This window comes from Cibotium barometz, chromosome 20 (assembly GCF_041138505.1).
Source record: "Cibotium barometz isolate CiBa-2024 chromosome 20, ASM4113850v1, whole genome shotgun sequence".
In the NCBI taxonomy this organism is placed as follows: Eukaryota; Viridiplantae; Streptophyta; class Polypodiopsida; order Cyatheales; family Cibotiaceae; genus Cibotium; species Cibotium barometz.
Window position 1 is genome coordinate 48,713,815 of NC_141065.1, and position 15,767 is coordinate 48,729,581.

The 15,767-nt window shown below is 38.2% G+C and overlaps 1 protein-coding gene across 1 annotated transcript; it reads right to left on the minus strand.

The window, feature by feature from the left end:
- Nucleotides 1-9,246: 9,246 nt before the first annotated feature.
- On the minus strand, nucleotides 9,247-15,503 carry LOC147627958 (uncharacterized). Its single transcript, XM_086814922.1, has 13 exons — nucleotides 15,481-15,503; nucleotides 15,072-15,177; nucleotides 13,895-13,981; nucleotides 13,536-13,787; nucleotides 13,304-13,406; nucleotides 13,089-13,213; nucleotides 12,664-12,769; nucleotides 12,513-12,582; nucleotides 12,329-12,412; nucleotides 11,500-12,200; nucleotides 10,378-10,501; nucleotides 10,139-10,286; nucleotides 9,247-10,029 (listed from the first exon to the last, which is right to left on the minus strand). Exons 4-12 carry the CDS (start codon nucleotides 13,654-13,656, stop codon nucleotides 10,179-10,181), a joined length of 1,542 nt encoding a protein of 513 aa, XP_086671048.1. The 5' UTR covers nucleotides 13,657-13,787; nucleotides 13,895-13,981; nucleotides 15,072-15,177; nucleotides 15,481-15,503; the 3' UTR covers nucleotides 9,247-10,029; nucleotides 10,139-10,178.
- Between the last annotated feature and the right edge of the window lie 264 nt (nucleotides 15,504-15,767).

A 15,767-nucleotide genomic window follows, 5' to 3' on the forward strand; every position in this document is an offset into this window, starting at 1 on the left:
GAAATTACTTGATTAAAAAAGATAACTCTCAAATAGAGAGTAAAGAAAATGCAGCTACTAGTGATATAAGGGTGTCACTTGCAAAAGGTAGTGGTTCAAAGGAACCAGGAACCACTTAAAGAAGGGTCAATAAGTGAAAAAGGTCGTTTTGCAAAAAATTTCCATCGATAATGGGTAATTGTTATATAAAGGTATTATTTGTGTACCTAATGAGAAAATATTATACCATCGAAGAAAATATTCATGAGAATATTTTACTAGAATGTAATGATAGTCCAAGTGCAGGGCACTCAATAATTTTTAAGACCTATGCACTTGTTAAAAGACAGTTTTGCTAGGTAGGTTTAAATAAGGACAACTAGAATTATATTATAAAATATCCTAAGTTCCAAGTCAATAAAGTTGAGTTCCTAAAAGTAGGTGAAATATTACAACTAATACAAATACCTAAGGGTAAGTGGGAAAGTATTTCTACGGATTTCATAGTGGGACTACCCTGAGCAAGTAGAGGGCATGATTCAGTGTAGGTAGTAGTGTGGATAGATTAACCAAGTTGGTACAATTTATACCAACTAAAAAAGAAGTAAAAACACCAGAATTGGCTAGAATGTTTATCCACCATCTATACTAATTGTACAGATTGCCAGCAAATATAGTAAGCAACCGAGATACAACGTTTACAAGCCATTTTGGAAAGAAGTGTTCAAAAAGTTGGACACCAAACTTAGTATGAGTACATCTAAACATCCACAAAGTGATGGAAAGACGAAAGGGATTGACCAAGTCCTAGAAGACATGCTTCAAGCATATGTTAATCATAAGCAAAACAATTGAGATGAGTATCTTCCATTATTATAATTTGCTTATAAGAGTGCTAAAAATGCTTCTATCAGTTTTAGTTCATTCATGCTAATTTATGGATTTCAACCTAGATCACCCCATAGCAGTTGGGTTACAAAAACAAAAATTGCAGTGTAAGATCCTTGTCCCCACTGCGCAACGAATTCAGGGGTGCTAGCATCGGGAGTAACACTTGTTGCGCGGGGCAGGGTCCCACACTCCGGGTCTCGCCCCCCACCACGGATATCCGGACAAGAGACTAATCCATCGGTTCTTGCAAAACCGACCCCGAAAAAACTTCCCTTGCCCGAAAAGCACGGGCGATTCCTCCAGGATAACTTTTTCCTAACGTAGTCAAAAGCCTTAACTATCTAAACTGATCTGACCGAACCCGTAAGTCCCATAGTCAGATCAGGGAAAAGATTACTGTACTTGGATCATAGAGACCAATGCTCTTTTCCTCATTGAGAGGCACAGCTATTGATTCTTTTCCATAGAACAATTTTTGTCCGGGATTTACTTCATCTATCGTACCATAACACAATTGAGTCTCAATTTAGGGATCCATCAGTCCAGCCTAGCCCCATCTAGTCCCGTGGGTTAGCCAACCGCCCAACCATTGTAGTGATGGGATCCAATTAAGAATTTGGTTAGGTTTTGTCCCGGGTACCAGGGAAAAGAGTTCCCAGGCCCCCTAGTCGGATATTCATGCAAACTTAAAAATAGTCACATCACTTACACACCCAATATGAAATTGCCTTTTTCACAGAATCAACTATCTTTAAAAACAATCATTTAATGAAACCATTATGTCACACTGATCATAATCCTCAAAATTTTTGGTTGAATCCTTATTTCCACTCACATCATTTTTCATCTCATCACATCTTTCCTCAATGTATTCTCATCAGATCTCATCCACTCGCAACATCTACCCATATCCACATCACATTCATTCACATCTCATCCATTCAGACCACATCAAATTCACTCACATCTCATCCACTCAGACCACATCACATTCACTCACATCACATCTCATTCATTTTACCTTACATCTCATCCATTCAGACCACATCAGATTCACTCACATCTCATCCACTCAGACCACATCACATTCACTCACATCACATCTCATCCACTCAGACCACATCACATTCACATCACATTCACTCACATCACATCTCATTCATTTTACCTCACATCTCATTCATTCACATCTATCCCGATTCACATCCCATCCCATCACATCACATTCATTCATATCCATCACATTCACATTCATTCTTCACATACACATCCTTATCCATTCTTTCACATACTCATTCACATCCATTCTTCACATACACATTCACATCCATTCTTCACATACACATTCATATCCATTATCATCACATACATTCACTGACATCACATCCATTCACTCACATCCCATATCATTCATTTACATTCTAATTCACATGACATCACATCTCATCCATTCATTCATTCACATCTATCTAATTCACATCACATCTTTTTACCTTTCATTCTCATCACCTCTATTAACATCATATCCATCCATCCATTCACATCTATCTGATTCACATCTTATCTAATCACATCTATTTACCTCATATTCTCATCACCTCTATTCACATCGCATCCATCCATTCATTCCCATCTATCTGATTCGCATCACATCTCATCACATCTATTTACCTCTCATTCTCATCACCTCTATTCACACATCCATCCATTCATTCATTCCCATCCATCTGATTCATTCCCATCCATCCATTTACCTCTCATTCTCATCACCTCTATTCACATCACATCCATCCATTCATTCATTCCCATCCATCCATCCATTCATTCCCATCTATCTGATTTGTATCACATCTATTCACCTCACATTCTCATCACCTCTATTCACATCGCATCCATCTATCCATTCATTTTCATCTATCTGATTCGCATCACATCTCATCACATCTATTCACCTCACATTCTCATCACCTCTATTCACATCGCATCCATCCATCCATTCATTCCCATCTATCTGATTTGCATCACATCTCATCACATCTATTCACCTCACATTCTCATCACCTCTATTCACATCGCATCCATCCATCCATTCATTCCCATCTATCTGATTCGCATCACATCTCATCACATCTATTCACATCACATCCATCCATCCATTCATTCCCATCTATCTAATTCGCATCACATCTCATCACATCTATTCACCTCACATTCTCATCACTTCTATTCATAGAATTTAAACATAGAATTTAAGAGAATTCTAATTTTTGATATAAAGATTCTTTACGCATCTATTTATGCATAATAACACTTTTGAAATAAAAATAAATCTTTTATGCATCTTTCTATGCATAAATTTAATTTTAATGAGAATAACACTTTTGAATTAAAAATAAATCTTTTATGCATCTTTCTATACATAAATTCAATTTTAATGCGAATAACACTTTTGAAATTTTAAAAAAAAATCTTTTATGCATCTTTCTATGCATAAATTCAATTTTTATGAGAATAACACTTTTGAAATAAAAATAAATCTTTTATGCATATTTCTATGCATAAATTTAATTTTAATGAGAATAACACTTTTGAAATAAAAATAAATCTTTTATGCATCTTTCTATGCACATGAGAATAACACTTTTGAAATAAAAATAAATCTTTTATGCATCTTTCTATGCATAGAATTTAAATTCAATGAAAACAACACTTTTATAATAAAACGATTTTCAAGATGCATCTATCTATGCATAGAAATTAGTTTCAATAATTAATATCAATGATATCCATGCATATTCATAGGTGAATATGTACATGGAGTAAATAAAAAATGTTTCTTTTAGAATGCACAAACGGTGGGGATTACTCTTTTAGAATAACATAAAGATAAAGTTTATTTCCACAAAATTTAAGAAACTTTTTCCATAACCTCCTTTGTATGGCTGACCATTTCTCATTTTTAACATTCTATTTTCAATTTAAATTAACCCCAATTAGATGTAAAGGACTCTAATCTATACAATTTTTAATTTCCAAGAGAGTAAACAATAAGAAAATTTTAATTAATCTTTTTGTTAAACATTCTAGGATAAAGAAAGGCTGAATTGTGATTTAAAATTAAAAGTAAGAAGAAATTTAGCTTACATAGAGTTTGTAAGCTTTCCTTTGCCTTTAGGGATTGAGGGTTCTACTCTTGTTTGGATCAAGAGTGGCCACCAATTATTTTGGAGAGGATTAAGTCAAAAACAATTGAATTATCAAGAAAATTTAATGTAATTGGCTCTTGGTAGGAGTAGAATAACAGTGCATAAACACTATTAACCTTTTACAAAGGGAGAGGCTTCTATTTATAGGAAAAAGTGAGCCTCTAACCAAGCAAACTGATTCTAGAATTTTCTAGATCAGTTTGGTCAATTTTTGACCATTTTTGGGTCAGTTTAGCTTACTTTTTGGATCTAGTTGAAATAGGAGAGAGGAGAGATGAAAATATCTCATTATTTTTGAGTTTAAAACTCCTCCACACATGTGAAATAGGTGCCTCCTTCATGAGGAAAGATCCCCACACTGAGGTGTCAAAAATGCATCATTTCTTCTAAACATCTCTTCTTTTTTACTTAATAAACCTTGTCCTTAGTCAACTCTTCATCTTATGTGAGAATTTACTCATTTTTGGGAGATTTTCTTTTATTCTTATCTCCTCCCTACATTTGGATTAATCTTATTGGTCCTCCATATGAACCTTAATTGGAGCATAATTCAAAAATTTTGAAAAATCTCAACCGTTATGCTAAGGTCCTTTATACCTATTTTTAATTAATTACAATTGCATATTGGAAAGTTCTTTTTGAATTTCTGTTTCACGGGAAACCATTCTAGACACTAGGAGGATTTTTATATCCAAAAATATCTCAATTTTGAATTACCTCCCTCTAGTCATTTTCTCTCTCGAGGTCAAAATAGGGTAAAACATGATCTTTCTTTTATTTTAGAGAGGGAAATACTTATAAGATCAGAAGGGAAGGTTCTTACACCTGCACACCTCAAAAGCTGGAGGGAGGAATCTTACACAAAGTGTAAAAGAATTTCTCAAAGACATGTAAGACATGATAAACATTGCAAGAAGCAATGTTAAGAGAGCACAGGATCACTCTATTGGTTATGAGAAAGGTAAAAGAAGACCAATTAATTTTGAGGAAGGTGATTTAGTTTATATAAAATTTTTTGAAAAGTTAGAAACTTTAAAAAGTGAAAAAGTTTCAAAGTTAAGTCCAAGGTATTGTGGTCCTTATATAGTACTTAAAAATTTTGGAAGTGTAGCTTACAAGGTAGCTTTACCTAAAGGATCAAGAATACATCCTATGTTGCATGTTAGTAGATTGAAACGCAAGATGGGAAACAATGACAACATCATTGGAAAAGAAGAAATACTTGATTTTATAGAACCATCTATTCTTCCACATAAGCCTAAAAAGACTCTCGAATATCAAGAAAAGAAAACTAGACATTATGTGTTTAAAGAATGTTTAGTCCAGTGTGGAAAGATAGACCAGAAGAAGGATCAACTTAAGAAAGAGTGGCTACATTAAAGAAAAGGTTTCCTGAGTTCTTTTTCGAGGATAAAAACTTCTCTTTCAAGGGAGAAGTGTTGGAATTATTCACATTATTTGGAATTTATGGATTTATTTGATGGATATTTATTTTATGTGCAAGTGAGACTGACTCACCTCTAACTTGTCACATATTTTATGTGCAAGTGAGACTGACTCACCTCTAACTTGTCACATATTTTGAGCTTATATTGAGAATGTTAGTGCAGATCAATGGTAGGATTAGTGTGCGGGGTGTGCATGGATCCATTGGGCTTGCTTCAATGGAAATCTATTGACGCATTGCGCATGGCGATTATTTATTCAACAGTGGCAGTGATACTTTATGTGCACATTAGTGTGAAACATTTTCATATACATTAGTTCTATTTTATGAGTGAACCATGTTCACACTTTACCGGTATAATCGTGTGAAGATCACCGATTTTGAGATATCACACGATTGGCAGTTTATATTGATATTTGGCATTGTTATTGTGAAGGTCACTAATTTGAGGTATCACACATGCTAATTTTTCCATGCAAAGGTCACCGAATTAAGGTATTGCACGAGGTTTTGATATTATGGATTTCTGTGGTGATGGATATTTAAAAATCTCTATTTTCTTTCGTGCAAAGGTCACCGAATTGAGGTATTGCACATAGTTGTTTAAATATGCAAGGGTACTGACTTTGAGGTATTGCATATTTAGCAACTGAGGAAAGTTTCTTTTCACCAGGGAGGAATGTTGAAATTATTCACATTATTTAAAATTTATGGATTTATTTGATGCATATTTATTTTATGTGCAAGCGAGACTGATCACCTCTAACTTGTCACATATTTTGAGCTTATATTATAAATGTCAGTGTAGATCAGTGGGTGGTAGAGTTAGTATGCGAGATGTGCATAGATCATTTGGGCTTGCTTCAACGAAAATCTATTGACACATGACGCGTGGTGATTATTTATTCGACAATGGCAGTGATATTTTATGTGCACATTAGTATGCAATATTTTGATATACATTAGTTCTATTTTATGAGTGAACCTTACAGTGTTCACACTTTTGTATTTAGGCTTATGCAAGCCCAATGTGGAGATGCATATTTTTGGCTCTTGCTTTTTGTACAAAGAAATATATTTAAATACACCATGAAGAGGACGTGAGTCACTCTCATGGTGGGAGAGATTTAACCCATTCTGTGTCACGTGCATAGCTTTCTTCTATTTTAAGCTTGTGTATTTTGTTCAAGTTGATTTTTAATAGAGAGCCAACCGTGAGCTTCCAATAGGAAGAAATGTTATGCGACTGACTGGAAACACTAAAAGGTAAGACTAGGAAGGATTATTTACATATAAAATGTTTGCATATAAATAAGGTTCAAGGGATTTCAAATAGGAAATACCTAAGAAATGGTTAATAGGCATTAAAGTTAAACTAAAAAGGGAAGTAAATGGTTCACAATGGAAGCCCAAGAGACACAGAAAAGGCAACCCCCTACTAGGAGTAGCTAAAAAGACATTTGACTAATGAAAAGGCAATGTTAGCCAATGAAAGATCTAGAGACTGAAGTTGGACGGTCATGCACCACTTAGGTCTATATAAACATGAGTTTAGATTTGGAATATGGTTGGGTGGGGAATCAAAGTACGAGTCTTACAAGTCCTCAAGCTTATAATGCAAGAAGGATCATTACACCATGTGTGAGGCTTGTGTGTGGGTTTCCATCTTCACATTACCATGTGCTTGGCATGTTCTTGAGATTAGGCTTGTGAGTGAGAGGTGAGTATGGAGTGAAAGCATGGTAAGATGGTATAAGTATGGAGTGAAAGTGTGGTAAGATGGTGTGAGTGTCTATTTTTTCCATTTATTATTCGTTGCTTGAGGGCTTGGTTCAAAGACAAGCTTTGATTGCCTCCCATCATGGGTATTCCATTGACCCATGAATACCCAGATCAGAGAGCGTATCGTCGGTGGCTTAACATGTGTATATTGTTTGGGTTTTCTTTTTTATTCCTTTTACTATATCCACACACTCTTAGAGCCATTTTTTAAAGTCACAATGGAAAAGATTCTTGTGTTTTTATGGTAACCCTAGGGAATATCCGAAAGCATACCTTAGAGAGTTTGTGAGGGCTTGTGTTAGCAATAGTGACAAAAAGCCTAAGGAGTGGACAAAGTTTTTGCCTCCAATCTTAGAGGAATAAATTCTTGTAAACCTAATTAATGCTAATAAAAAAGAAAATTGAAAGGGTACTATGGATATTATGTACATGATGCTATTGAGGTACAAAACAAAGGATGCAATAATTATGCCATTTGATTTGCAAGTGGAAACATGTGATAGTAAAGTGGATGAAAATGTTTTGGATGCCTTGTTGTTGGTTTTATTAATGTGTTTGACATAAAAGAAGATGATTGCCGATTCTAGCTACCTTCTCAAGGAGAATATTGAGGTGATTGAAGGAGAGTATCAAGTACAAGATATTGAAGTAGCAAGTGAAGCTACTTTACAAGTTACGTTACATAGAGATCATGGTGATATGATTCCGATGCAAGTCATTTCTACAACATGCCATGATGAATTCATGAAATTTGGTACTGATGGCTTGAATACAACCGTCTCGTGTGGAAATTCTTCAAAGGTGGTATGCTCATAACAAGAATTGCCAATAGGTGTTGACTTAAATGAGAATGTTTCTTCTTGTGTTTCCTTTGAGATCAATGATAATGTTGTGGAAAGACAAGAATGAAGCTATGTTGAATCATAATGAATGTGATGCCCTTAATCTTATAACATGTGACAACAAATATCTAGAAGGCGATGATGAATTTATGAATGATTTGATTGACATTTTTTACTCGTCTTTTGACATACAGATTTGCATATGAAAAAGATATCCATGGGAATTGTGGAATTAATGAGCATGCTTGTGGTAATGCGATGGGGGATGAAGTTGTGAAACTCACTATAGAAGAACAGATAAACATGCATGCTTGTGAAGGTTTGGACAATGGCACATAGCAACATAATGTATGTTTTTATGCTTTTGTGAGCTCTCACTATTGATAATGAAATATTAAATAATACATTCTTCCATGAAGACATGTCTGAAATGGCATATATATTGATGAAGATCACATGGATGTTATTTTAGTTGTGTTTATACGTTTAACAACCTTTCTCAATTGCTTTAATGAATGGAGGCTTAGAGATAAGCAATGGCTACACGTTCTACCAACGTGTCAAGACTTACAAAGAGAGCTTATGTTATATCCATGTGTTTTGGAGATATTCTTATTTCAATAGTGTACTTCCAAAGACCCACGGGCTACTTCAAAAAGGCAACGATGCATTCGAAAAGGATTCAATGCATGGTATAAATCTTGCAGTAGACCAACTCCTAGGACAAAGTAGGAGAGATGTAATATCAAAATTTTCCAATTGTTAAGGCTTCTTTTATTATAATGTATGGTATATGTGTGTAATGTAGGAACCAACATTTGGTTATACAAGTAATGCTCGTCGAAGAGAGGCGTGTACAAGATGTTGAAGATTAAGTGATGAGGTTGATGGAAACTTGGGATGCTTGTATGAGAAGCTGACGGCTTGGCAAAACGGCTCATCGTCAATGGATTTATGGTGATTCAGCAGAAATACGTTGGTGTGAATGTAGTGTTATGTATTCTCCACGTATAAACCCACAATCTCTCACCGCATTGCAGTTTGAGGATGCAATATTGAGCTGCAGTTGGGAGGCTTCCCATATACATAAGAAGGGTTCTGAAAAGATTTTTCTTTCAACATTTGAGAAAGGGTACTGATTTACAGATGCCAGTGGGGTAGATTCAAACCCAGTACCTCTTGGTAGAGAGCACATGGGTGCTACCACTGATACAGCTGAGGCGGCAAGATTTCTTTAAAGTTGAGAGCTATTTCTCTCTGCAATTGCAACCATCATTTTATCATTCTGTGCCATTTATTTGCTTGCAATGTGAAGGCTTAACAATGTAGCCATATCAAACGTTCCACACGCACACTCCGAACACCCAGACTCCCCCCTATCCCACTCTTTAAAATCAAGAAACAGCATTTATCTATAATGTATGCAAAGTCCACCATGTCATAGAAGTGCTGATAAGCAGATCTTAGTTGAGCTCGAGTAGCATCCCGATGTTGATCTAGAGGCAACAAGTTCCATGTAACAGCCACTTGGGGACTATCTTGCATAGTACTAAGCAGACCTTATTTTTGAATTTGGACTAGGGTTTTGATGTGTGTGGTTCTTCCAAAACTAGTTAGGATACATTACAATATACGGAAAAGCCTGTCTTGTAGACATTCACCTATGTGACAATGTACACAAATAACAAGGCCATCTTCTACACACTAGAGGTGTACTTGATACATACATTAGTTTTGCTAAAGCTGTAACTCACTGCACACATCTGGACCTTTTTACATGCATTAAGAATCCCCTCACTTCCTAAGAAGCACCTGTTGATGATGGTTATTTGTTCCTTTATCCCCAATTGGTAAAACACACCGGGATTATAACCTGGTTACCCTGCATGTCAAAATAGAATGTAAAAACCACTTTTATCATTTCAAGCCTTTGATTGAAAAACAGCTAATAAACTCTCTTTCCAAAATTAATTAGATATTAATAGGTTTACCTCACAAAATTTTATGTCAATAATATGCATATCCGAAACCTTAAACATCGATTTCAATTTTTGGTTTTTTTCTTTGAAGCTCAGAGTCAGATGAGGAGCCAGTTTCTCTGCTTTGAGACTGTGACAATCCAGTACTCAAAGGGGCATCCTGTTAAGCAAGCACCAACGAGACACACTTTTGACATGATGCTACTGAGACCTGTTTGTGACATCAACATCAACATCAAAAAGCCATGTACCTTTTGCAAGTTTGAAGCTGCAGCTCTACCTCCTGGCTTCCCTAAGTCTATTTGAACCGATATTGTTGCTTGTGACATGTCTACTCCAGAACTCTGTAATGCTCTTGTCAACGTGTCTAGCAACCTGGGAAATCACACATGAACTGTATTATCAGATCCTTCATCATGAAAGACATATATCCATCTATTATAAGATAAACAACCCATGGACAGTTATCACACATGAACTGTATTATCAGATCCTTCATCGTGAAAGACATATATCCATCTATTATAAGATAAACAACCCATTGACAGCTCCAAGAAAAGAGAAATAGCTAAGAAGAAGCTGCATCAATGACAAGAAGCGTCAATAGCAAGAAAGAATTTTCCACATGACGACGTCAAGAATGCCGCTTCGAGAATGGATGACTTGCAATAACAGGTAGACTTCAAGAATGCCACTTCAAGAGGGAACAGTGGGAAGAGAGACCTGGTTAAATATAAAAAAAGGTCAGGAAGCGGGTAGTTGGAAGTAGTTTGAGCCACCTCCAAGAAGAGCTTCCAAGAGCTTCTTATTGGTCCAAAGATCAGGGAAGCCTTCACCTTTGGCTGGAAATGTGGAATGCATCTTTCCCCGTTACACTCAAAGCAGTAGTGTAAGGATACATGTGTATACACTCTCAAAGCATATGATGTGAATCGAAGGTGCCGGCCATACAATGCCTGCAAGTGCCAGGTGCTTGGAAGGCCTGCTTACAAGCTCTTCACTTCACATGCAATGCACGCTGTGCTACAAACCCTGAAATGACAACTTTAGCAACATGTCGAGCATGACTACATGTCAGCTCTTAGCCAGCCTGACCAGCCATGTGTGCACTAAAAAACCCATTTGAGACATCTGCTCATCTGCTCTCAATTCCACCAGTCTCCTTGGCTAATGTGGCCACCTTTATTCTTACGACTCATGAAGCCGCACCCAGGATTTGAACCTGGTTCCTGCTCTTTGGCAGGCTGGGTTGTTACCACCTGGGCCCCCTGGTACTTTTTAACAGTCCTACATCTTTGGAGGTACAAGCAATATGTAAGGATAACACAAAGCTCTTTGCTAAAGAACAATATGAATGAATTACTGCTACTAACCCCTGGGAGTAGATGCTGGATACATTGATGACACCTCCTTGTACAGTAAATGCCTCATGTTCACATCGTTGAACCTTACTTTGTTGCTCTTCTGCCATCGTGTTCAAGGAAGCACCTTCTTCATCCTGATTCATGTCTCGAACTCGATTTGATCTTCTATTCCCTAAACTGAGTTCAGAAACTCTAGCCTTTCCATGATCCCGATTAGTCACATGATTTAAGCTTACAGGCATTGGTTTGATATTATTCGGTTGGGACTGCAACAAGGCTATGATAGATTCTGCATTGCTGCACATCAAATCTTTTTCTACGATTCCGGCATGCTCCTCGTGATAAAGAAGATGACCTGGCACAGCTCGTGATTCCCGCATTTGTTGAGGAACAGAGATTCTCTCAAGGGATGAGACGGCACAAGGCTGAGTTGACAAACTCAGTGATAAAGGCGTCCTCGGCACACATTTGTTCTCATGACCAGATTGGCAAGCTTGAGAACCTTGTGAAAGTCTGTTTTGCAGGACGGAAGCTTGACCCACGCTTGATATCGAGTGTTGCCCAAAGGCTTCTTCACAGCCTGATGCCAGCTGACTTGACCTGCTTCTCATGTAGCCATTTGAATCTAGGACTTCTTTGGTAGCAAATGTAGTAGAGACTGAAGAAACATATGAAGTATTGGCAATGGAATCCTGACACACAGAGTTCCTCTACAAAAAAAAAAAAAAAAGGCAAAGAGAAAAGAATGCAGAGAGTTTAGATGTTATTCATTCCACCAGCATGTAGAACCAATATGCTCTAGAAAGGCTTTATAGAGTACACCATAGAGTAGACTGACTTTGTATCTCTCTTGCCAACGTCCATATTCTACCGCCTCATACTTCTGGACTTTCTCTTGCAACATTTGTATATACTCTATCACCTGCCAATCCACAGTCAAAATAAGTATTCAGCTCTATATGGCAAAGTATATGTTAATAGTTTAACACCTTCCCAAAGAGCAATATTAATCAAACACAAACCTCCATTAAGAAGGATGCTTTATCCCTTTTCTGGTCAACCTTGGGTAGCAACTGCCTCAGCATTTGAAACCTACATCGGTCATGCGTAGAATGAGCAATCACCTACCCCCCACCCCACAAGAAACTCCTAATAATTAAATCTGTGAACTACCTGTCATTGATCTTGCTGCGTCTACGTTGTTCCGTGGCAGAGTGTTTGGATCTTGAATTGGTCCCCTTGTCACTAATCTTGCCTTCCAGCTTTTGTGATGCATCGCCTGTAAATTGTTAGAACATTGCTGAAACTGTGAAGCGCCATAATTAAATCATAAGAAATTAACTGTTTTGTACAAACAGCTAAATACCAACAAAATGAAAAGGTGCAAAAACCCAATTTTGCACTTACTTAGGCTGGATACATATAGATCCCCACCTGTACGATGGGAGGGACCTTCAACAGGTAAGCTGGGTACCCTCCACGGGCAGGGGCATTTATGTGTCACCAGCCTTAGCAGCCTTTCACTCCTTTCATGACCAAAATGATGAGAAATGTCAACCTGCTTATGATAGAGACTTAGACTTTTGTTGAAGACTTACACTTTTGTTGAAGTCTGTGGTCAAATGTCTCATCATCTTCATCCTCATCATCTTCTGAAGGGACCCTTGGTGGTCTTTTATTTGCATCGAGTAACTCAAGGCCAACTGGTTGCTGCTGCCAATTCCTGCAGCAGGGTGCAAAATGAATATCAGGAATAGAATCAAGGCCAATCAACTTCACAGAAAAATCAAAGATGTAAAGATTTGATATATACTTGCTCATTAGATCTTTCCCTTGTGCTTTTGACACATAATTAATATCACCAGATCTTAATCTTGATTGAATGCTAGACCAATGAGCCAACTTCTCTAGCCTCTCTGCAACATGCGATGTAGAACCATGAATAATCAAGCAAAATTTACGAGTCACTTAAATTGATTCAAAGCATGAAGAGCGCCGAAGGAAAGACATGATGTGCCGTCCAAACATGAGGGGCAAAGGCTAACTTCTCATTTCTTCTGTGATCCCTTCTCCATTTTTGATTTGGTAACGAGCATTTGATGATATCTCTAAGGTTCCATCTCTAACCAAGGCATAGCTAGTCTGCTGACTTGCATAGTGATCCATGTTATTAGTATGAAGAGGTCCTCCACCAACTACGAGCCCATGTGATAGAAGACCACTGCTACTAGGCTTGATGTTTTTCTCCACCAACGGCTGCAAAAGATCTTGTGTGGCTACCAAAGGTGGTGCTAATCCTGGCAGTTAAGAGGAAAATATCTCCATCTAAGAAAATTGTGTGCAAGAGGTTAGAGAAAAAGGAATTTTTGGAACAACATTAAGGGTAACCAGCGTTAGCTAATACCTGTTGTTGCACGTGTCACGGATGAGGAAGATGTGCTACCACTGCCATATAGAGACAAAAGGTCAAGGGTAGCTGCTTCCTTTCCTGCTACAGATACAGAAACATGGCACTTCATGTAGATCAAAATAGACTTGAGATGATTTCCCTCACTCAAAAAGAGTATTCTTACCTTCATCCGAGTCTAGTGATGAAGCTTTGAGCCACATCAATTCCATGCAGACTACAAACTAAAAGTTATAACACTCAATCCATCCATACCCAATCAAATGTCAAAGAATGTGTCCATTTTGGGCATGTTCAAGTGTGCCATAGATTCGGCAACCAATGGCCAAATCTTGGCAACTACAGTAAACCAGACAGCCAAAGCCATTGCTTCCTGCCCACCACATCGCAGCTGCCAAACCTACAGGCATGCAGCAGGCATCCGTCCATTAGAAATGTCCTTTTAGCGCTACCACGCATAACATGACAAGGACGGCCACAGTTCGTCACAGCATTTGAGCTTGTGAACCAGAAAGAGCCTAAAACTGGTCGAAAATTTGGGGGTCCCATTGGAGCATAACGTTTGATGTTAAGATCTTTTTATGTGGGCCACCATGCTGAGTAAACTCCAAAGAGGAAGGCCATGAAAGGGATGTATGAGAAGGTGTGTGCAGCTTGATGTTCAAGGTTTTCTACATGACCACAGTGCTCAATTTCTATGGCTTCTTCCAAGGTGAAGGGCAGACCGGGCCAGGGTGAAGGCTTGGAGCTCTAGAGCATGAAAATGTCCATAAAATGACCGTATGGTATGCATTGAGTACAAAACTATGGTGTCGAGAGATCTCTCAGAACACAATTCTGCTATAGTCTTAGATAGGATCTTATTAAGAAGGCTTTTTACTGAAGAATAGTATTGATTGAAAGGATCTCATAAACGGAGACAATTCTGATACATGCTTACTATTCTGGCATTTAAAGGATTTCCACGTACACACACACACACACCCCGCCCCATCAAGCAATCTGAAGAAACAACACATAAACCATAGTATTCCTTAGCTTATAAATTTTGGGAGGAGGAGGAGGGGTGGGTTTGGGGGGTGGATGTCGCTGTGGGTGTGGGTGTGGGGGGGTGGGGGGAAAATGCAAGCAGTGATGTTTTGAAAGAAGATGCAAATGTATGGAGAGGTCTTACCTGGGATTAGGGGAGGTTGTTCGAAGTCTGGAATCTCCAGATCCAACGGTTGTGAAGAGTCGTTGGAGAAGCCAGAGGCAGCAGGGCTTGCATGCCTTGATTCAAGCTGAGCCATTCAAAGAAGAGAGAAAATCAGACTAAATTATGCGCGAGGTACTAGCTCTCCTTCAGCAATTGTTATGCTGCAATATATGTACTGGCAAGCGTCTAAGCTTTGAACCATAACATATAACTTATTGATTAACAGTGCTTCGCCCAACAGAAAAAAAAAATGACCCAAATCACGCAAGACCACAAGTTTTTCAGAGGAGGATTTAAAAGAGGGAAAAAAAAAATCCACAAACTGCAACCAGATGAGGCTTTCAGTTCAGCTGATCACAAGGAGGGCGGTAGCGCGCACGTGACTTACAACCACGTGTCGGTCCTTTTCAATTCGCTACACGCTCACGCGACCTTGTCCTGCGCATCACGTGGACCACCTCGCCTTACCTCACTGCTGACCGCCCCCAAGTCCACGTGCGTTGCCTGATTCAGCCGCGGTCGGCGGTCCCCCAACCTGCTAGTAGTTACTGTAACCTACTACTATCCGCACGCACGTGCCGTGACCCTTTTTGGGAAGGTTACTATCAAGTTTACCCTTCAAAAAGTTCAATGTTCGCCCGCCCCCGCCCCCGCCCCCCCCCCCCCCCCCCGCCC

Bases quoted from the DNA above. Each gene is read 5' to 3' on its own strand.
- LOC147627958 (XM_086814922.1), bottom strand. From the start codon at position 13,656: ATGGATCACTATGCAAGTCAGCAGACTAGCTATGCCTTGGTTAGAGAT. The intron at 13,214-13,303 runs GTATATATCAAA...ACCCTGCTGCAG, and splicing joins GGGAAAGATCTAATGAGCAA to GAATTGGCAGCAGCAACCAG. The intron at 12,413-12,512 runs GTTTGTGTTTGA...GTGGATTGGCAG, and splicing joins AAGCATCCTTCTTAATGGAG to GTGATAGAGTATATACAAAT.